Consider the following 24,083-nt stretch of genomic DNA (forward strand, 5'->3'; position numbering starts at 1 on the left):
CGTCTGATGTACTGAACGAGAGACAACTTCCTGCTATGTGCGTAACAGTACAAGCAGGCTTGCTATTGAGAATGAATGGGGGTGGCGAGGGGGGGGGTTCATCACCAGCCCACTTCACAGTCACCTCCACTACAATATGCTGCCTGCAGCGTCCGCCCACCAAGAAAGAACAGGGTGCGGCCAAAGGCGGGTAGTGAATCGCCGAACCCCAACTCAACAGGCGGGCAGCCATCCGAGGTACACTACAATGCTACCCTCAATGGCCTTTGTTCAGCCACAACAGGGTCAGCACTTACAGCATCACCAGTCGTGTGTGCTGGCCGGGCAGTGAAACGCCCCCCCTGCATCCAGTGAGGAGAAGTAGCTGCGGCGGCATAGTGGGTGGGCAGCGAACCATCGTCCTGCACACGAGCGATAGCTGTGGCTCTGGTGGCTATGGACCACAGGTCACCACTTGCCGCCCGAGGGACACTACACTGCGCGAGCAGCGAAATCGCCCCCCTCCCCAGCCACCGCTTGCAGCGTTTCCAGGCCATAGATGACAGAGTGGCAGTTACTGAGGTGCAAGCGTTGCAGCTGTGGCCTCGTTCATAAGTCGTAGGTTGGATGTCTGTAACCTGGGGACTACTTGTATATATATATATATATATGGAAGAGAAGGTCTGTGATACAGTTTGCATATTTGCAGCTGGAGATCCACAAAGGCAGAAAATGAATCACGTATCATAAAGTAGTTTTTATTCCTGAGCTTTCAGCCTCTGCCAGGGGCCTTCATCAGAGGATAGTCATTAGACGTACAAGAATTAAAGGTAATATACAGCAAAAATTACGTGACTAAGTCAGTGTGATTAGGAGCTGTGTTAAAACTCTATTCAGAAGAGTCCACACCCATTGTAATACGAAGGAGACAAAAACGAATTAAAGATGCTATCTCTTCCGTCTTTTCACTTCAAACGGATACTCAAAAACATTCATTAATCGAAGCCTACACAGAAGACGCTAAAAAACTCAGTAAACAATCGACTTGAATCAGAACCCCCACCCCGCCTGGCACTCACTCCCTTATCACCACAAGGTGTCTGAAGGTGCAGCGCGCATCCTGGCCAAGTCAGGTGTTAGAATAGCACACAAACCCACAGCGCACGGTCCACTTTAATGGTAAAAACAAGAAATCGACAGTAGAAACACGAAACGAAGTTTACAGCATTCCATGCAGTTCTTGCCCAGCGGTATACATTGGACAAACATCGAAAAGAATCGCAACGCCGTCAGAAGAAAGAACTCACGATCACACACAAAATCAACAGGACATACATTCAACTGGGACAATGTACAAGTAAGATTTAAGGCGAGTACTAAAAGTGCCAGAGAGCTGGCGGAATCTTGGCTATCAACGAAAACACCATCAACAGACACTTGGACATAAATCCATCCATCCATCCATTAACCACGGGGGTCTGCTGGAGCCAATCCCAGCCAACACATGGCACAAGGCAGGAAAGAAACCCCGGGCAGGGCGCCAGCCCACCACAGGACAGAAATCCAGCATATGCAAACTTAAGAAGAACATGTTCATAATGAATAAAACTTTACAACCAATACAATTAAAAGAATGCTAACATATCTTCCTCTTCAAGGTGCGCGTCAGGAGCAGTGAATGTCAGAGAGAGAGAGAAAAGCAAACAATCAAAAATCAATACGGGCTGTTGGGCTTTTAAGTATACAAAGCAATGAAGGGATCAATGTGAAGGTAGTCTTTCAGCATTTTTAGAGGGGCGTCCGTATCTTCTAAGCAAACAGCCCCTCTGCTCACACCCCTTCCTTCAGAGAATGTCAGAGACAGTGAGAGAGACAAAGAAAAGCAAACAATGAAAAATCAATATGGGCTGTTAGAGCTTTGAAATGTGCGAAGCATCACACGGGAAACATATCGTATATCATTGAGGAGTTTTATTTAATACGTAATACGTGCTCTGATTGGTTAGCTTCAAAGCCATCCGCCAATAGCGTCCCTTGTATGAAATCAACTGGGCAAACAAACTGAGGAAGCGTGTACCATAAATTAAAAGACCCACTGTCCGCAGAAATCCACGAACGAGCAAAAAATCCGTGACATATATTTAGAAATGCTTACATTTAAAATCCGTGATGGAGTGAAGCCGCGAAAGTCGAAGCGATATATAGCGAGGGATCACTGTATTGCCTTTATTGCCTTTGATTCTTATATGTCTAATGACTATCCTCTGATAAAGGCCCCTGGCAGGGGATGAAAGCTCAGGAATAAAAACTACTTTATGATATGTGACTCATTTTCTCCCTTTGTGGATCAATCTCCAGCTGCAAAAAATATATATATATATATATATATATACAGTGGTGTGAAAAACTATTTGCCCCTTCCTGATTTCTTATTCTTTTGCATGTTTGTCACACAAAATGTTTCTGATCATCAAACACATTTAACCATTAGTCAAATATAACACAAGTAAACACAAAATGCAGTTTTTAAATGATGGTTTTATTATTTAGGGAGAAAAAATCCAAACCTACATGGCCCTGTGTGAAAAAGTAATTGCCCCTGAACCTAATAACTGGTTGGGCCACCCTTAGCAGCAATAACTGCAATCAAGCGCTTGCGATAACTTGCAATGAGTCTTTACAGCGCTCTGGAGGAATTTTGGCCCACTCATCTTTGCAGAATTGTTGTAATTCAGCTTTATTTGAGGGTTTTCTAGCATGAACCGCCTTTTAAGGTCATGCCATAGCATCTCAATTGGATTCAGGTCAGGACTTTGACTAGGCCACTCCAAAGTCTTCATTTTGTTTTTCTTCAGCCATTCAGAGGTGGATTTGCTGGTGTGTTTTGGGTCATTGTCCTGTTGCAGCACCCAAGATCGCTTCAGCTTGAGTTGATGAACAGATGGCCGGACATTCTCCTTCAGGATTTTTTGGTAGACAGTAGAATTCATGGTTCCATCTATCACAGCAAGCCTTCCAGGTCCTGAAGCAGCAAAACAACCCCAGACCATCACACTACCACCACCATATTTTACTGTTGGTATGATGTTCTTTTCTGAAATGCTGTGTTCCTTTTACGCCAGATGTAACGGGACATTTGCCTTCAAAAAGTTCAACTTTTGTCTCATCAGTCCACAAGGTATTTTCCCAAAAGTCTTGGCAATCATTGAGATGTTTCTTAGCAAATTGAGACGAGCCCTAATGTTCTTTTGCTTAACAGTGGTTTGCGTCTTGGAAATCTGCCATGCAGGCCGTTTTTGCTCAGTCTCTTTCTTATGGTGGAGTCGTGAACACTGACCTTAATTGAGGCAAGTGAGGCCTGCAGTTCTTTAGACGTTGTCCTGGGGTCTTTGTGACCTCTCGGATGAGTCGCCTCTGCGCCTTGGGGTAATTTTGGTCGGCCGCCACTCCTGGGAAGGTTCACCACTGTTCCATGTTTTTGCCATTTGTGGATAATGGCTCTCACTGTGGTTCGCTGGAGTCCCAAAGCTTTAGAAATGGCTTTATAACCTTTACCAGACTGATAGATCTCAATGACTTCTGTTCTCATTTGTTCCTGAATTTCTTTGGATCTTGGCATGATGTCTAGCTTTTGAGGTGCTTTTGGTCTACTTCTCTGTGTCAGGCAGCTCCTATTTAAGTGATTTCTTGATTGAAACAGGTGTGGCAGTAATCAGGCCTGGGGTGGCTACGAAATTGAACTCAGGTGTGATACACCACAGTTAGGTGATTTTTAACAAGGGGGCAATTACTTTTTCACACAGGGCCATGTAGGTTTGGATTTTTTTTCTCCCTTAATAATAAAAACCATCATTTAAAAACTGCATTTTGTGTTTACTTGTGTTATATTTGACTAATGGTTAAATGTGTTTGATGATCAGAAACATTTTGTGTGACAAACATGCAAAAGAATAAGAAATCAGGAAGGGGGCAAATAGTTTTTCACACCACTGTATATATATATATGAAGAAGAGCAACGGATGACTGATCAACCAAAATGTATAAAGAGTTGCAATACAATAGTCAAGCCAAGAAGAGACAAACACATGCATTAGTGTCATCTACAGAGAGAAATGACTTGACTTTAGCTAATCCCCTCAGCTGATAAAAACAGGCTTTAACAATGAAATTCATTTGTTGATCAATTTTGGGGGCATTATTAAAAAATCTCACCATGAAGTTTTGCAAAGCAAAGTATATATAAATATATATATAGCCAGAAGGTTACAAAAGAATAATACAAGTCACAGGAAGGTAAATCGACTAATCAAAAAATAAACCTCACAACTGAGAACACAAAAACCCCTGAAAGAAGCGCAAGATCACCACAAATGGAGGAAAAAAAAGTAGGTTATAAAATATTTACAAAACTAATTTAAAAACAGCTGATGTCTTTCCTTCTGGATCTTCATTAAAATACCAACTGCCATCAGTATCTGTGGCTGTGCAAATAAGCTCAAGATGGCTGAGCCAATCGGCACGTCGCACCGCCAAGACAAAATAAAGCCACAACTTTCTAACTCCCTTCACCAACCTGCTTGATTGCCTCCACAATGGTGACGGTCTTGCCAGTTCCAGGAGGTCCAAACACCAGATAAGGAGCAGGTCTGGACGTGCCGGACACAATGGCGTTCACTGCTGTCACCTGCTCGGGGTTCTTCTCCAGATTCTTGTCATAGAGGCTTAAAAAAGAAAAGAATAAAGAAATGAGCTGAAGTTGTGTCTTGTGCAGGAATGAACATTTCTGAACTGAGATGAGGGAGGTGGGATAGATAGATAGATAGATAGACTTCCCTCTTGAATGATAATTTGTTGCTGGGAGGGGAATACTGCGGTGGATGGCCAGCTGTTTATCCCGGCCAATACCCCCAAGCCGCCAGGTGGAGCCTTCCTTGCAGCATGGAGGTCCCCAGAAGACCAGCAGGGCATCATGGACAATGTAGTTGTTATGCACAGCCCTGCTGGATGCCTTGGGGGCCGCTGCAGGGAGGAATAATGGATATTTTCCCTACGCCCCGGAAGCACATGTGGACAAGAGGAATGATGTTCTTCCGGGGTGAAGAAAAGAACTTGTATCTGACCCGGAAGTGATTGAGAGTCACATGGACTGGGGATTGGAACACTTCCGGGTCAGGGAATATAAAAGGACTACGGGAGCTCCCAGACGGCGAGCTGAGCTGGGTGGAAGGGTGGCAATGCGTCTGGGAGCTGTAGGATTGGTTTATTGATTGTGATTAGTAATTTAATGAGTATAGTGGAGGAGAGGGTGTTTTGTACACTGTGGAGATTTAATAAAGTCGATTTGAGGACTTTTACCTGGTGTCTGGAGTCCTGGACAGGGGTTCAAGGGAGCAAGAGCACCCCCTATCTACCACAGTGGCGTAGCCGGCAGGATACTCCAGCATCTATAGCGGAGGACCTGAATCAAAAATTTCTGTGGGTAGTGAACCCCGAGAAGACTACGGAGTCACGAATCACCACAGCATCGCCAAAACCCGAAACTTCCGAGTCCACAATGGGGAAGAGGAAGGGCAAACAGAGCGACAACGCCAGCGGGAGCGCCTTAGGTGCAATGGCCGATGCTCGGGAGGAGTCAAGGAGCGGCCTTATAAGTCCGGAGAAACTGCCAGGATTCAACGATCGCTCTGAGGTATGTGCCGGGAATGTTAATCCATCCATCCATTTTCTAACCCGCTGAATCCGAATACAGGGTCACGGGGGTCTGCTGGAGCCAATCCCAGCCAACACAGGGCACAAGGCAGGAACCAATCCAGGGCAGGCTGCCAACCCACCGCAGGACACACACCCACACACCAAGCACACACTAGGGCCAATTTAGAATCGCCAATCCACCTAACCTGCACGTCTTTGGATTGTGGGAGGAAACCGGAGCGCCCGCAGGAAACCCACGCAGATACGGGGATAACATTCAAACTCCACGCAGGGAGGACCCGTGAAGCGAAACCGGGTCTCCTAACTGCGAGGCAGCAACGCTACCACCGCGCCACCGTGCCGTCCGGGAATGTTAATAACAATCCATTTATTATTACTCACTTTGTCCCATGCATTTACCTCGGAGATGATCACCTGGAGGCTCTGAGGGAAAAAGGAGACTGCCCCGAAGACGACGGCCTGCTCCTGTCGAAGCCAGAGCGCCTAGGAGATGACTTCCGCATGACGGTAGCCAAAGAGAGAAACACGACAACAAACCCGATGCTTGCTGGAAAGGAGGAGGTCTGCGTCCCGCTGTTTGCGCCTTCGAGCCCGAAGGAACGGACTCGGACATTCCGAAGGGGTAGGGGGAGGCGAGCGAGTCACCGCTCACCCCACGAGAAGGTAAGGAGGGTCAGGAAATGGCTGATCGGGATGTCACAAAGATATTAAAGACAGACCGCAGTTCGCCAAAGAAGGCAGCCTGACCCTCAGAAAACTCCAAATCCCAGAAGCCTCCGCGAGACCCATCAGAGCACGTGCCAGAAGCGGACATGCTCATTGGCTCCCAGTCGGCAGGTAAGATGAACAAGGAAGCAAGTCTCCTGCCGGCCGAAGTAAATAATATTAACTTACGGGAACTCGAACGGTTAGTCGAGCCCGTTAATAGTTTCTTGCAGGTCCTGAAGACCATTGAACATATTATTGAGGAGTTGGGAGCAGCAGCCAAAGAGCCGTTAGAGAAGGTGAGGGCTTACGTGCGGCGATTTGGTGGGGAGCCTCCCGAGATGAATGATGCGGTGATACAGGTAAGCGAGACCCGTATCGTATATAATAGAGGGACGCGGTGTGATCTGGGCCCGCGTTTAATAAGTAGCGGGTGCCAATACACTGCGTACCCTACAAACGAGATTGCAACGATGACAGACTGGACGGAGGAAGGATCGATCGAGCCGGGGCAGCTAGATAGTGCTGGCTCCCGGAGCGAGGCGGTCCTAAAGACGCCGATACCGGTCAACTTTAAAACTAAAGGGGTGCAGACAGTGAAGAGTCTCTCTTTATCTCATAGAGAGACTCAGACTGTGGGTAAGCCCCAGATGAAACAGGAGACTTCTAAAGTAAAACAGGGGTCTCCTGACAAGAAAGGAAAAGGAGAGGCGGCAGGGGTTTCTTTCCCAGCAAGAGAAGGGGCGGCCCTAACGTTTCCCCCTTGTTTTCAGTTCCACAGGGGGAAAATACCAGGAGGACGGAGGCAGCGCTATGGGTGCCGAAGGTTGGGCCACATTTGGCGATATTGTCCTTGGTGAGAGGGGGACAAGATATCGAATTGGAATAATATTCCCCCTAGATTCTCCAGGGATCAAGATGCAAAGATTAGTCAAGGCTGAACCAGAATGTCCTCTTGGAGAAACACTTCCCTCTCGGGGTAGGCCGCTCCGAATGATAATTCGTCACTGGGAGGGGAATACTGTGGTGGATGGCCCGCCCGTTTAGCCCGGCCAATACCCTCAAGCCGCCAGGTGGAGCCCTCCTTGCAGCATGGAGGTCCCCAGAAGACCAGCAGGGCATCATGGACAATGTAGTTGTTATGCACAGCCCTGCTGGATGCCTTGGGGGCCACTAGGGGACGCTGCAGGGAGGAATAATGGATATTTTCCCTATGCCCCGGAAGCACATGTGGACAAGAGGAATGACGTGCTTCCGCGGTGAAGAAAAGAACTTGTATCTGACCCGGAAGTGATTGAGAGTCACATGGACTGGGGATTGGAACACTTCCGGGTCAGGGAATATAAAAGGACTACGGGAGCTCCCAGAGAGGCGAGCTGAGCTGGGTGAAAGGGTGGCAACGCGTCTGGGAGCTGGAGAATCGGTTTATTGATTGTGATTAGTAATTTAATGAGTATAGTGGAGGAGAAGGTGTTTTGTACACTGTGGAGATTTAATAAAGTCGATTTGAGGACTTTTACCTGGTGTCTGGAGTCCTGAACAGGGGTTCAAGGGAGCGAGAGCGCCCCCTATCTACCACAATAGATAGATAGATAGATAGATAGATAGATAGATAGATAGATAGATAGATAGATAGATAGATAAATGAAGCACTATAAAACAGACAGACAGATCAATCTTTATTTGTCCTGTCAATTCTAGTCCCCCTTTAGTGCCCACCTCCTCAACAGGTCTTCATAAAGGACATGTCACCAAAGGATACTAAGCAGGTCAGTCAGCTTACTCAAATATGCTTTTACTTCAAAGTGTCAGAAACTGAGGGAACACCAAGGCAATACATCAATCGTCTATGAGGTGCCACTGCTGTGGAGAACACCCTGCACTGTTCCTGTACCAATGACGGTAGGCGCCTCTTTACCTGATGACCACAGACCAGCGGTATTTACCTCTCACATCATAAGACCTTTGAGAGGCTGGTCCTCGACTATATGACTCCTCTTGTGGCAGACCACCTGGACCCACCACAGTTTGCCTATTGGACAAAGATTGGGGTGGAGGATACGATTATCCATCTGCTCCACAAGGCTTATTCTCACCTGGACATGGGGTTGACGTTTTTTCATTTCTCCAGTGCCTTCACTGCCATCCAGCCATCACTCTTAAGGGGTAAACTCAGAGACATGCAGGTGGATGACCCAGAAAAGTTTTTTTTCAGGATGGACCAGGTGAAATGTTGAGGTCAAGAATAACACGGCAACGATCAAAACCAGAAATTAAAAAAGAGAGGAACGCCAAACCCAATAATGAAACTCAAAGAACTGAGCAAAACTTTGACCCTAAAAATTCGCAAAAATAAATTGTAGTCTGCAAGAAAACCTCCATCTTGCATACCTAAATAGTCACGCCAATGATGTCACCGCGCTGTCCCAGTGGCATTGTGGGTCGCATTAACAATGTAACGAGCGATGCAAAGTCCTCAAAATACTGGCGCATATTTGAAAAACAAAATAATGTTGAAAATAATGATAAAAAATTTTAAATGAAGTCTCCAAATGTAAACAGAAACAAAAATATATTCTGTAAATGAAATACAGTAATCCCTCTCTATATCGTGCTTCGACTTTCGCGGCTTCACTCTATCGCGGATTTTTAATGTAAGCACCTCTAAATATATATCACGGATTTTTCGCTGGTTCGCGGATTTCTGCAGACAATGGGTCTTTTAATTTATGCTACACGCTTCCTCAGTTTGTTTGCCCAGTTGATTTCATACAAGGGACGCTATTGACGGATGTCTTAGAAGCTACCCAATCAGAGCATGTATTACATATTAACTAAAACTCCTCAATGCTTTAAGATATGCTTCCCGCGCGGTGCTTGATTGTTTGCTTGTCTCTCTATCTCACCCTCTCTGACATTCTCTGCACCTGACGGAGGGCTGTGAGCAGAGGTGCTGTTTGCACAGAGGCTGTTTGCTTAGAAGATACTGACGCTCCTCTAAAAAATGCCTCGGCAAACTTAAAAGCACACGTATTGATTTTTTAATTTGTTTGCTTTAATCGCTCTCTCTCTCTGACATTCTCTGCTCCTGACGGCGCTCCTTTGAAGAGGAAGATATGTTTGCATTCATTTAATTGTGAGTATTAACTGTCATCTCTGTCTTGTCATGGAGCACAGTTTAAACTTTTGACTAAAGGGTGTTATTTCATGTCTAGAGGGCTCTAATAATGTTAACAGTGTGGGAGAGTTTATAAGGGCTTAAAATATATAAAAATAACTACACAAACATATGGTTTCTACTTCGGATTTTTCATCGCTGGGGTTCTGGAACGCAACCCCCACGATCGAGGAGGGATTACTGTAACCCCCCAAAAAAAAATGTGCAAGTCATTTTTAAAGCTTTAGAAAAGCCCAAGAAAAAATTAAAAATATTCAAATATAAATGTGAATTGCAACACTAAGGTGACATGGAGGTCCCATTCATTCATCAGGATGGCCTGTCCAAGGTGGCGTAAAACAACAGAATGTCCAGATGTCATCTTTATGTGGGCTCTACTGGGGGGCAGCAGTGTTTAAACAAGAATGGAATCAGGAGAAGGATCAGAGGTTATTTACTGGGAATACTGGGAAGATAAACAAGCCCAGAACAGAGTGGAGAAGTGGGCAGCAAAAGGGGAACCGCAGGAGAAGGAGGTGGATGTGGCAGAATGTGGAGATGGATGTGAGGAGTTACAGAATAATAAATGAGAACATCAGAGGGTACAACAAAATTGGGAGAGACAGCTAAGAAAGTCCAGGAAAGGAGATTGAAGTGGTATGGACACGTGATGAGGAAGAGAGACAAGGAATACGTGGGCAGAAGAGGGATGGGCATGGAAGAACAGGAGAGGAGAAAGTGAAGGACGGTTAAAGCAGAGGTGGGCGGATAAAGGAAAAGAAGATCTGAAGGAAAAGGGCCTGACTGTGAAGGAGGTGCTGGGCCGAGCTCTTATAGAGAAGGCTGATCCAGCACATTGACCCTACAGAGACGTGGGAAAAAGAGGAAGAGGAAGAAGCAGACGACGAGTCAGAAAATCCGTCCACAGACATCACCCTTAAGAACGAACAGCCTCACCTGAGCTTTCCAATTTTGTTCCCCTGGGAGTAGGAGACGGACGGCATGAGGACATCACGGAGATTGAGCCCCCTGGCACTTGAAACTGTCCTGTGCTGTAGCCTGAGAGGCAGCCTGTTGAAGGTGAAGGTCACGTCGAACTTCATGTTGTCCACAAATTTATTCAGGAGTCTAGGAATAGCAGAAAGTAAGAATTGGGAACAAAGCACTCATTACCACCTGCCACCTCTTTTCCAAATCGGATTAGCATTGCGTACTGGAAGCCATAAGTCCTCCAGCAGCGTCTTAACATGGACTATTTAGATACCCAGCAGGCAGCTGTCCCAACTCACATGTGGAGAACATCTCCACACAATGTATTTTGTAATCCCCTACCACGTTTTGCCCCCAAATACACAAGCAGTTGACCAAACAGCTGGAGATGTTCTCGTCTTCTAGGATTACATAGTCAGGCTAACACTAGGCATTGCAAGCCCACCGACTCTTACTTCTGTGAGAAGCCCAGTTTGACCTTTTCCAGTTCCACTGTGTGCACATAACCCTTGTACTGAGTGAGGACTTCAAACTTGCTCTCCTCACTCAGGCTCGCCAGCAGGTGGTCTCCTCTGAGGACTGATGGTCTGTGTTCAGCCACGCCGGGGACCTGGAAGAAAAAGCCAACGTTATTCTATGCGTTCAGAGAGCTGCATGTCTCAGGATTCCTGTCCCATGCCTGCTTCGTCGGCGAGGTCACAAAGGACCCCAGGGTAACGTCTAAGCAACTGAAGGCCTCTCTCACATTGGCTAATGTTCATCAATGCCCATTGATTGAAAACACCGGACTCGAATTTCACCTTCAAACTAACTGATCATCCGTGAGGTTCACATACTTTTGCCACTCACAGATATGTAATTTTCGATCATTTTCCTCAATAAATAAATGACCAAGTATAATATTTTTGTCTCATTTGTTTAACTGGTTTCTCTTTATCTACTTTTAGGACTTGAGTGACAATCTGATGATGTTTTAGGTCATATTTGTGCAGAAATACAGAAAATTCTAAAGGGTTCACAAACTGTCAAGCACAACTGTAACAACGGAATAAGAATCTGAAAATTTGACAACACACAGCATTAGCAGCAGGATGTGAACCCAACACCTGAGCAGTTTAAAGTCTTATCCCACCACGCCACACTATCGGAGTCATGAACCCATGCATTCTGGGATCGGTTAAAGACATACAGTGAAGAGATAATTTAACAAAATGTACTCACATTAAGAACGAGTAAATTCTTTTTCCATCTATCTCGCACCATTGGGGCGTTCCTCATGTCGTACTTCCGGATGTCCACCTCCATCTGGATCTCTTCTAGGTGCAGGAGGAGCTGGAAGCGCGCTCCATAATTTTCCATGGTTAAGGTGGCATTAAGCAGCTCCCTGCACAAAGGCATAAAAAGTCTCAGGTTAAAGGTCATTATTTGGGCTCTGAATTTCGTAATTATGGTTATTCCCGAGTCAGACATGGGGTGACATGATAATCCGCTTTACAGAGTAAAGCCCGAATGGCACTCGGGACCGCATTCTGATGCCATCTAGTGGATAAAATAAGATCATAAATTTGGTACCTGTGGAAGGTTCATTACTAACCCTCGTGGGGCACAGCGTCAATGTATCCTTCCCCATTTGAACCTCACTCTATTTTTCCCCATAGGATTGTAGCGCTGCCACATATATTTATTTGCTGGTTTGTGCCCCCCCTGTCTCTGTCTGAGCACTTCTACTGTAAGATAGGCGGGTTGGATATACAGGGTGCGGCAGAAATAACTCCCACATTTCAAAGGGGGTTTGAAAAAAAATACTACGAGGTATCACCAAAAACTTTTTATTTCTCAAATGTAGATATAAAAGTTTTTTTACTTTAAATTTTAAAAATTATATCATCAGTATGCAAAATTCGCCTCACAGTTCTTTCCGAAATCCGAAGAGCTGAGGTGCTGAACGCGTTGGAGACAGCTCAGTCGAAGCCCTCACTGCAGCGATGTTTTCGGGTGTTCTCACATTTTTGGGACGTCCGGGTGGTTTTCTCCTCAGTGCAGATCCTGTTGCCCTTACTCTTTGAACCCACAGCAAAATCATTTTCCGGTCTGGAACACTTTCATTAGCACGTAAACCGAACCGTGTGCGAAACACCCTCTGTGTCGCAGCTACAGACTTGCCATTTTTGAAAAAAGCCTCGATGCTCACCCGACCACGGCATGGTGACGACTGAAAACTTTATTATGTACCGTACCTAACGGAACGGACCGCACCCTCTCTACCTGCTTTGGGGACCCCACAGTGATTTTTCGAAATGTGGGAGTTATTTCTGCTGCACCTTGTACATAAATAGGGAGGACCTTTGTGAGCGATGGGTCTGTCGCTGGGACTTCCAGGAGGATGCCATGGAAACAGATGTGGATATACAGGTGCGTCTCAATAAATTAGAATATCATCGAAAAGTTAATTTATTTCAGTAATTCATTTCAAAAAGTGAAACTCCTATAAGTCTATAGATTTATTACATTTTGGCGTACAGGTAATGAAAACTCACAATTCAGTATCTCAGAAAATCAGAACATTACATAAGACCAATAAAAAAAATTAATACAGAAATATTGGCCTACTGAGAAGTCTGTCCATGTGTGCCCTCAATACCTGGTCAGGGCACCTTTTGCATGAATGACTGGCATGGAGGTGATCAGCCTGTGGCACTGCTGAGGTATTATGGAAGCCCAGGAGCCTTCAGCTCATCTGCACTGTTGGCTCTGGTGTCTCTCATCTTCCTCTTCCTCTTCCTCTCTATGGGGTTTAGGTCAGGCGAGTTTGCTGGCCAATCAAGCACAGTGATACCCACCATTGTCATTTAACTACTGTAGGTATTGGTACTTGTGGCAGTGTGGGCAGGTGCCAAGTCCTGCTGGAAAGCGAAATCAGCATCTCCATAAAGCTTGTCAGCAGAGGGAAGCATGAAGTGCTCTAAAATGTCCTGGTAGACGTCTGGCTGCGCTGACTTTGGACTTGATAAAACACAGTGGACCAACACCAGCAGATGACATGGCTTCTCAAATCATCACTGACTGTGGAAACTTCACACCAGACCCTCAAGCAACTTGGAATCTGTGCGTCTCCACTCTTCCTCCAGACTCTGGGACCGCAATTTCCAAATTGACTTTCATCTGAAAAGACGACTTTGGACCACTGAGCTGTTAACAGTGCAGTCTGTTTTCCTCCTTAGCCCAGGTAAGACTCTTCTGACGTTGTCTCTGGTTCAGGAGTGGCCCGACACAAGGAATGCTGTGACAGTTGTAGCCCACGTCCCGGACACGTCTGTGTGTGGTGGCTCTTGAAGCTCTGACTCCAGCCGCAGTCCACACCTTGGGAATCCCCCCCAAATTCTTCCCAATCCTCTCAAAGCTGTGGTTATCCCTGTTGCTTGTACACCTTTTTCTGCTGTCATATATTTTTCCTTTCACTCAACTTTCCATTCATTTTCTTGGATACAGCACTCTGTGAACAGCTAGCATCTTTAGCAGTGACCTTTTGTGGCTTGTCCTCCTTGTGGAGGGTCTCAATGACTGTCTTCTGAACAACCGTCAAGTCAGCAGTCTGATTGTGTGGCCTACTGAACCAGATAGAGAGACCATTTCAAGGCTCAGGACCCTTTTGCAGGTGTTTTGGGTTAATTAGCTGAGTGGAGTGGGACACCAGGAGTCTACAATATGGACTTACTCACAATCTTCTAATTTACTGAGATACTGAATTTTGGGTTTTCATTACCTGTAAGCCATAATCAGCAAAATGGAAAGAAAGAAACACTTGAAATATATCACTCTGTGTGTAATGAATCGATAGAATATAGGAATCTCACTTTTTGAATTGAATTACTGAAATAAATGAACTTTTCGATGATACAGTGCATCCAGAAAGTATTCCCAGCGCATCACTTTTTCCACATTTTGTTATGTTACAGCCTTATTCCAAAATAGATTAAATTCATTTTTTTCCTCAGAATTCTACACACAACACCCCATAATGACAACGTGAATAAAGTTTACTTGAGATTTTTGTAAATTTATTAAAAATAAAAAAATTGAGAAAGCACATGTCCATAAGTATTCCCAGCCTTTGCCATGAAGCTCCAAATTGAGCTCCGGTGCATCCTGTTTCCCCTGATCATCCTTGAGATGTTTCTGCAGCTTCATTGGAGTCCACGTGTGGTAAATTCAGTTGATTGGACATGATTTGGAAAGACACACACCTGTCTATAGAAGGTCCCACAGTTGACAGTTCATGTCAGAGCACAAACCAAGCATGAAGTCAAAGGAATTGTCTGTAGACCTCCGAGACAGGATTGTCTCGAGGCACAAATCTGGGGAAGGTTACAGAAAATTTCTGCTGCTTTGAAGGTCCCAATGAGCACAGTGGCCTCCATCATCCGTAAGTGGAAGAAGTTCGAAACCACCAGGACTCTTCCTAGAGCTGGCCAGCCATCTAAACTGAGTGATCGGGGGAGAAGGGCCTTAGTCAGAGAAGTGACCAAGAACACGATGGTCACTCTGTCAGAGCTCCAAAGGTCCTCTGTGGAGAGTGGTGAACCTTCCAGAAGGACAACCATCTCTGCAGCAATCCACCAATCAGGCCTGTATGGTAGAGTGGCCAGACGGAAGCCACTCCTTAGTAAAAGGCACATGGCAGCCCATCTGGAGTTTGCCAAAAGGCACCCGAAGGACTCTCAGACCATGAGAAACAAAATCCTCTGGTCTGATGAGACAAAGATTGAACTCTTTGGTGTGAATGCCAGGTGTCACGTTTGGAGGAAACCAGGCACTGCTCATCACCAGGCCAGTACCATCCCTACAGTGAAGCATGGTGGTGGCAGCATCATGCTGTGGGGATGGAACTGGGAGACTAGTCAGGATAAAGGGAAAGATGACTGCAGCAATGTACAGAGACATCCTGGATGAAAACCTGCTCCAGAGCGCTCTTGACCTCAGACTGGGGCGACGGTTCATCTTTCAGCAGGACAACGACCCTAAGTACACAGCCAAGATATCAAAGGAGTGGCTTCAGGACAACTCTGTGAATGTCCTTGAGTGGCCCAGCCAGAGCCCAGACTTGAATCCGATTGAACATCTCTGGAGAGATCTTAACATGGCTGTGCACCGACGCTTCCCATCCAACCTGATGGAGCTTGAGAGGTGCTGCAAAGAGGAATGGGCGAAACTGGCCAAGGATAGGTGTGCCAAGCTTGTGGCATCATATTCAAAAAGACTTGAGGCTGGAATTGCTGCCAAAGGTGCATTGACAAAGTATTGAGCAAAGGCTGTGAATACTTATGGACATGGGATTTCTCAGTTTTTTTATTTTTAATAAATTTGCAAAAACCTCGAGTAAACTTTTTTCACATTATCATTATGGGATGTTGTGTGTAGAATTCTGAGGAAAAAAAAGAATTTAATCCATTTTGGAATAAGGCTGTAGCATAACAAAATGTGGAAAAAGTGATGCGCTGTGAATACTTTCTGGATGCTCTGTATTCTAATTTATTGAGATGCACCTGTAGAGGATCTGTGCAACACTTTTTCAAAACCTGGCAGGATCTAATCAACAACATTTTAGTATAAGCATTAAAATTAAGGAAGTGGATTCTCGCCCCTCTTTTTTAAATGAACTTTTATTGAGATGCACCTGTACTGTTAAAAAAAAAAAGGAGAGAGAACGAAACGACAGGAAGAGAAGAAGAAAAACGTCCCGAGCTTTACTGCGGAGAAGCCAGGAGAGAGGCTGTTCCTTGTTAAGCACCAAAGTCCTATACAGTTTGGTGGTGGCCACACCTCGAAGAAATCCCGATACACTGAAGGAAGTGGACTGGACAGTTGAAAGGATCGAGATCTGAGTGAGCAATTTATCATTTTTATTCTGGGATGTCATGTCAGAAGAATTGAAACATTGGGAGACATTTTATCTTCTAAAGAGACTAAACTGAGTGGACGTTGCGGCATATTTTGGGTCCAACGATTTTTATTTGTGTACTGTATGTGTTGGAAGTGGAGGTGTGCAGTTTCGGATTTGGCACATGTCTGGAGAGTTTGTGTGATTTGCATATAAATCATTAATTACATTTTTCTATGGGTAATTTTTGGATAATAATATTTTATAATATTTTATATATTTATCTTTCGGCGCCACTGGAAGGGGTCTGAAGGCAGTTTTGGGTTGATGTGCAATCCGTAATTAACATATCACCATAAACGTGGTGAATCGTAGCGGTTACCACCACTACAGGATCAACGCTTCAGTATCCACGTTTTCGTTTTTTGGGAACGTAACCCTGGTGGATAACAAGAACTGACTATACTTCTGTGCTGTCTCTTGTAGCCTCAACATACCGGTCAGCATTTTCACAGTGTCATGCATGTGCGGACCACTCTTCAGGCTCATCTGAGATATGCTCAGGGTCGAGATGGAGTGCTGGCACCAACTTTCTCCTCTCTTGTTCCATCCGCAGCTTGGAGAAGATGCCCAGTGTAGGCCCCTTCTGGCCCTCGACCTATAAATCCCGCTGGAAGTGGGGTGGTCAGACTTCTACAGACCTAATGACAGGATGGAGTTCCTTCTCTGCATGCAGCAATCTTCCCAAGCCTGATGGCACCTTTCTTTTATAATTCCACCTCGGTATTTTAGTGCACATAGTCGTCATATTTTTCAAGGAGTTTTTCTATCCATTTCAAATTAAATGGGGACGACGGGGTTTGGCGCCCCAACATTTTCCAGTCATGCCTTGCAGTTCCTTCCTCAACCACAATAGCTTTTACTCAGCAGCTGCCCACACTCGCCAGGCATAGCTAACCAGGCTCAACAGCGCCCCCTGGTTTCATTCTTCTCTTTTTGTGCTGCAGTATCTCAGCGCTGAAGGAGCACAAGACCACAGAGGACACCAATATTCCTTTCAGCATCACCCTACACTTTTAAATCTAAACACGCTTCTAATTATTAGTGGTTTTTCACTCTGTGCTCTGCCAACCTGCTCAGTGGTTTGAATTCTGGTTCTAATTCTGTAAAATGAGACAAATGGATTGTGACACTTACATTTGACATTTTTGTTTTCTGAGAAAAGATGTGGACCACTCTTTTATTTGTGTCCTTCAATTTTTTCTTGTAGGCTACTTGTTAAATACCTTCCTGAGCTGGAGGTGGCAGAGTTAAAGATGCTAAGATTTGCATTAGGTGTGACGAGGATGGATAGGATTAGAAATGAGGACATTAGAGGGTCGGCTCAAGTTGGAAGACAAAGTCAGAGAGGCGAGACTGCGTTGGTTTGGACATGTGCAGAGGAGAGATGATGGGTATACTGGGAGAAGGGTGCTAAGGATAGAGCTGCCAGGGAAAAGGAGAAGAGGAAGGCCTAAGCGAAGGTTTATGGATGTGGTGAGAGAGGACATGCAGGTGATGGGTGTGACAGAGCAAGATGGAGAGGACAGAAAGATATGGAAGAAGACATCTGCTGTGGCGACCCCTAAAGGGAGCAGTCAAAAGAAGAAGATGATGACTTGTTAAACAAGTCTGTGTGCCGCCTGAAACTACACATCACCATTTGTCAGGTTGTATGGTTGCCAATATTCAAATGTAATTTGCATATCGTTATTATTTATGAATATTCTCAATAATACATTGTTTAAATTGTAACTTAACCCCTGCTTGTCTTTTACTACACCTAATTGCCTGAGGTTATAGATGTAGGAAGGAAGTTGGGGAGAAGTTCTATGGTACAATACCTTATAAACAGTGGTAAGTCTGGGAGATTTGAGGCATTCTGACAAAGGCTACATATTAATAATACAAAAGGGGAAAGTAGAGCAAAACATATTACTCTGCCAAGACAAAACAGGGTCTAAAAGTCCTTCAGCACAATCTAGCAAGTACAAGTAGCCATTTTTCTGAACTAAGACATAGAAGCAGGTGCTCACCTCACTTTTGCCATTTCATCCTGAAGATCTGATTTCACAGGATTGCGATTTTCCAGACCATGAGTCACTAACTTCTTTAATGTATCAGAGTATTTGTAGTCTGCTAAAGAGACAACCAGTTTCAAGCCATCAGGTGCATTTCTGGAAAGGGGGAAACACAAATGACATCAGAGATTTCTTTAAATTGCAATCACACTTTGGCAGGACAGTGCTGTGAATTGACCTCTGAAGACCCTAAAGGTGGTGTAGTTACTGTCCCGAGAGAATAAAGTCATTCTTCAACAGGTCCAGCCCTTCCCCATCACAGTTAGCCTCTCTGTCTACAAGTTGAGGAGATTCTGAAATCACAACTGCCATTCTCTACCCTGCACGGCCTTCCCCTACAATGAGAATCAAATCTGTGGTCTGCAGTCCCCTTCCACTTCCTGGACTGTGTGTGTCTGCTGATCTGGGGAAACAGATGGAATCGGCCCCAGAGTGATGAGAAAAAAATAAAAATAAGAAATCGGTGGAGTCCTCCAGCACCTGATCTCGCTTCCCCCCCCCAAATTGACAGAAGGTTCCCCAGCTGTGGACAGCATCCTGTGTGGTGCCAGTGCCAAAGAAAGAGCATTCAAGTGATCCCAAAAACTTTGTACATCATGTAGACCTTTGAGAGGCTGGTCTTGAAAGCACTACAACCCTTGCCTATCAGGCACAGATAGGTAGGTGTGGAGGACGAGCTGATTTACAGGGTCCACAGTATCTACTCCCACTTGGACAAAGTCGGCACCACAGTCAGCATCAAGTTTCTTAATATTAGCTTTAACACCATTTCTGCCTCATCCACTGGGGAAAAAGCGAGAGATGCGCCCAAAATCTCCTACATCATGGACTACCTGACCAAGAGACAGTAATTTGTGAGACTGAGGGATTGTGTGTCAGAAATGGTGGTGTGTAATACAGGAGCACCTCAGGGAGCTGTAGTATCTTCCTTCCTGTCCACCCAGAAACAACAGACCTCCAGCATAATACCCGCACTTGCCATCTGCAGAAAGTTTCAGATGACTCCTCCATCATAGGCTGCATTAATAATGAAGATGAGTCAGAGTACGGGAAGTTTGTGGTCGACTTCATCTTGTGGTGCAGGGAGAACAACTTGAAAGTCAAGATGATCAAGACAAAAGAGCTGGTGTTGGACTTCCAGCGTGCCAAGAAGCCTCCGAGATCAGTCATCATTCACAGAGAGGACATGGATGTGGTGCAGAGGACCTTGGGGTTCACATGAACAACAAACTGGACTGATGTGACAACACAGTAGTGCTGGACAAGAGTCGGAGCAGACTGGACCTCCAAAAGAGACTCGGGACATTTGATGTTGCAGCAAGCTGCTGGAAATTTTCCACCAGTCCATAGTAGCCAGTGTGGTGTTCAACCCCGCAGTCTCCTGGGGAAGCAACGTGAGCTCAAAAGACAGGCAAGGCCTGAACAAACGTAGCAGGAAAGCCTGCTCCATCACAGGGTGAACCCTGGACATACTGGAAACTGTGGTGGAAATGAGGATGGTAGCAAAACTGGATGCCATCATGAAAAATCCCCTCCAGGATCATTTCACCATGGTGTACTAAGAGGAGACGTCCAGCCACACACGAATACCGAGGAAAGTCACTGAAGGTGCACATCGGGCAAGAGATAGCAAATATTTTTTAATTATTTTATTAGATGTCTAACAGGTACCATGTCTAGTAATAAATGTAGAATAAAACACCAAGGTGTTGGTGGAGGTAGCTAAATGTGCATCGGTGACACTGAAGAGGCCTTATAAAGTAAAGATTTTTAATCATTATAATAATTAACAAACAGAATTCCGACCATTATTTTTCATGTGCATTAATGAGGATTGTTTTCGCATTAAACAAAAGTTAGTGCTCACAGGTTTAGGAGCGTTTTAGGACCAGGATCAGAGACGTGTTTAGCAAAAAAAGGCTCTGTGTCTCATATACATGTCTGAGGATCACCAGCCAAGCTCTTCCCAGTTGTGTGATACCATCCTGGGCCGAGAGTGGGCACTGCCGCTAATGGCCTTGCCATTTTCTTCCTCCACAGCCTTCTCAAACCTCCCAGTTGACTGGTACTGACCCCACCCCTTCTGGTCCTGGAGCATCAAATGTGACGTCTGCTTAGAAGAAGGCGCCATTGATCATGGAGATGTCCTGACAGAAGGAGCAAAAGGCAAAGGCAAAAGACCCAACGCATAGACACCACTCAACTACGTGGCATTTACTTTTGTTGTATTTCCTCACGCCATTGAGCGTGGTTCTTGTTTGGACCTGATCAGTAAACGTGGAGGGCCGTGTTGGCACCCCAAAATCTTCCTGTTTCTTTGAGCCTCCTTCACTCAGACAACCACATCTATTAATCAAAAAGCGGAGAAGTGGGACAGATAAAACTGTCTCAGACTATGTGGTCAGCCAATGTGGGTGTTTAATAGTTACTAATGAAGACAACCAACTTATGAAAAGGCTGATCTGCACAATTTCATCCATCCATCCTCTTCTGCTTATCCGAGATCGGGTCGCGGGGGCAGCAGCTTGAGCAGAGATGCCCAGACTTCCCTCTCCCTGGCCACTTCTACTAGCTCTTCCGGGGGAATCCCGAGGTGTTCCCAGGCCAGCCGGGAGACATAGTCCCTCCAGCGTGTCCTGGGTCTTTCCCTGCACCTTCTCCCGGTTGGACGTGCCCAGAAAACCTCACCAGGGAGGCGTCCAGGAGGCACCATGATCAGATGCCCGAGCCACCTCATTTGACTCCTCTCGATGCGGAGGAGCAGCAGCTCTACTCTGAGCTCCTCCCGGATGACCAATCTTCTCACCCTATCTTTAAGGGAAAACCCAGACACCCTGTGAAGGAAACTCATTTCAGCCGCTTGTATTCGCAATCTCTTTCTTTCGGTCACTACCCACAGCTCATGACCATAGGTGAGGGTAGGAACATAGATCGACCAGTAAATGGAGAGCTCTGCCTTGCGGCTCAGCTCCTTTTTCACCACGACAGACCGATGCAGAGTCCGCATCACTGTGGACGCCGCACTGATCCTCCTGTCGATCTCACACTTCATTCTTCCCTCACTCGTGAACAAGACCCCGAGATACTTGAACTCCTCCACTTGGGGCAGGATCTCGCTCTTAACACTGAGAGGGCACTCCACCCTTTTCTGGCTGAGGACCATGGTCTCAGATTTGGAGGTGCTGATTCCCATCCCTGCTGCGAACCAATCCAGAGAGAGCTGAAGATTGTGGCCTGATGAAGCAAACAGGACAACATCATCTGCAAAAAGCAGTGACCCAATCCTGAGCCCACCAAACCGGACCCCCTCAACACCCTGGCTGCCCCTAGAAATTCTGTCCATAAAAGTTATGAATGGAATCGGAAACAAAGGGCAGCCCTAGCGGACGGCTACAAAATTTCACAGCTTTGAAAAGCATGTCTGGAGTAACACAATGCGAAAACCAATTGAACATCAGCCTTTGTCTTCGAGGAAGACCTTTTTCAAACAAATTCGAATTGTACTCTGCAAGGGCCATGGAGGACGGGTGGGCATCCTGGCCAGGATGGTGACTGACATAATGGAAGGACTGCAAGAATGGAAACACAACCTGGCCAGAATGTCTTGTAATCTTCAGCCCGGCTGTGATCGAGGAGTAAGGTATGGACTGGGTAAAGGTCGATACCAGGAGCAGTTCATACACCTCTTGGCTAATCCCAATTAGGACACCCGGCAGGGTTGCATGGAACCCTGTCGGGGTCATTTGGTGCCGCCAGAGGGCGCTGCCAGGAAAGAGCAACACTGGTCTCCATGTGACCTGAAAATGCTCATGCAGTGAAGCGATACCATGAAAAGGAGCCAAAGGAGTCAGAGTGGAGACGCAGCGAACGAAACTCACTTGGAGGACATATTTGTATTGTGACATTTGTGGCAGTGTACACTAGAAAGGAGGCTCACGAAAATTCAAATCTACTGTTTTTAAACCTGAGGCTGTGTTGGGTGACATGGTGTCTAAGGTTTGGGGCTCAGTGGCGCCCCCTTGTGATTACAACATCGAATAGTGAAGTTTGATCTCATAGCCCTGTTGAGATTGCATTTCAAAGTGTCTCACGTGATTAACGTCCGCTATGACTGAGTACCGATGGCATACAGAGGAGTGCAGATAGATGCAACCTAATCAACAAAACATGAATGCCAGCTACATGCCAACTTCAAATTGTTTACAGGGCAGGACATCTGAGAATCGCTCAGCTCACAACTACAAGTGCGGAACCGATTTGCAAGACCCTCTCGGAAAAAGACGCACTTCTTTGCAAAAAACACGCAGTGACTGTGCATTGCCTCAGATATTATCAGGGATTATTACTGAACACACCAGTCATTATAGAGACACAGATGCAGCTCTCTTACCTCTCGGGTGGCACGCCATCCTCCAGGGTGAATGTGAGCGGCTTGCGGGTCACCTCTTGGTATGGTCGATACGGGGCTTTGGGGGCCAGCTCCTTAGCAAGTTGGCTACGGCCGATCCCTGCGATCCAGCGGACGAGATAGAAGGTCTCCTCAGTCCCGCTGGAGGAGGAGCTGAACTCGAAGACCACAGTGATGGGGTAGTAGCCATAGAAGTTTGAAGAAAAGTTAACTTGGATCTCATAGGAGCCATATGAAACACAGAAGATACGTCACTGTGGAAAGGCAACTCACTCAAGAACTTCTAACACCCACCCGATGGCAGTCTCAGAGCGGGTGTGTTTTTGCAAGTCACCTTGGGTAAAATGGGTGGCATTTTTGGAGGAGACCATCAGACACCAGGGCAGTCTTAACAGCAATTCTGATGAATCGATAAAAGGCAGTTTGCTGTTTTATATACAGAACATGACCGTAAGCAAAATAATAAAAAGAACTTCCCGAAATCAAACTCAACTTTAGTAGACATTACCTCACCAGTGGTTCAAGCAGAAGAAGGAGCCACTTGTTGATCTTCTTAACCAGCAATGGCTGATCTGATCTAGATGGAAGGCGGGTGGGCCAGCTCTTCATAAATCCTGTTAAGGCCCACTGTTGTAAAATTACACCATTCCCGTCTTTCACTGGTTGCGTAAATAATCAAAAAACCATCGCTACTGGATTGAAACCAACCCTCGTGAACTTCATCTGAGCCCCCTGCACAGCGAGCACACGTGTTACAGTTTGGTGCGCCATTGCAGAATTAGGCATTGGAGGCCTTGACTTTTTTGAGGACAGGGGGAGCAGCGGTCACCGTCTCTTCAGATCGTCACATTGAAACGCTAGAGAACGGGAAGAAATGGAAGTGGTGGATGCCTGGAGCAACAGCTCATACGGTGCAGAGATTCATGCAAGTTTTGCGGGAAATGTTTCCGGAGAAGCTGATCTCCCTGCGTGACGATGTCAGGTGTCCTTCACCTTCGCCCGATCTCGCTCTGTGTGATTTCTATCTCAAGTCAAAGGTCTACTTACACACACACACCGACCTCAAAACCTTGAAGCCCTCAAGGACGCCAATCGCCACAAAATGGCCGCTACTACCCTTGAAATGGCCGAAC

At 45.9% G+C, this 24,083-nt stretch overlaps 1 protein-coding gene across 3 annotated transcripts in view; it reads right to left on the reverse strand.

Moving 5' to 3' along the window:
* The window catches only part of LOC120526342 (putative helicase MOV-10), a 166,381-nt gene that overhangs the window by 79,350 nt on the left and 62,948 nt on the right, over positions 1 to 24,083 (reverse strand). For all 3 annotated transcript variants that reach the window (XR_005633117.1, XM_039749497.1, XM_039749496.1), the window contains 6 exons: positions 22,933 to 23,182; positions 18,498 to 18,638; positions 11,766 to 11,928; positions 11,000 to 11,154; positions 10,512 to 10,682; positions 4,554 to 4,701 (listed from right to left, as the gene is read on the reverse strand). Coding sequence is in view for 2 of the 3 variants with exons in the window: in XM_039749497.1 (XP_039605431.1) it covers positions 4,554 to 4,701; positions 10,512 to 10,682; positions 11,000 to 11,154; positions 11,766 to 11,928; positions 18,498 to 18,638; positions 22,933 to 23,182 (1,028 nt within the window). In the remaining variant the exon portion in view is untranslated. The remainder of the gene's footprint in view (positions 1 to 4,553; positions 4,702 to 10,511; positions 10,683 to 10,999; positions 11,155 to 11,765; positions 11,929 to 18,497; positions 18,639 to 22,932; positions 23,183 to 24,083) is intronic.

Source organism: Polypterus senegalus, chromosome 3 (assembly GCF_016835505.1).
Source record: "Polypterus senegalus isolate Bchr_013 chromosome 3, ASM1683550v1, whole genome shotgun sequence".
Lineage (NCBI taxonomy): Eukaryota > Metazoa > Chordata > Cladistia > Polypteriformes > Polypteridae > Polypterus > Polypterus senegalus.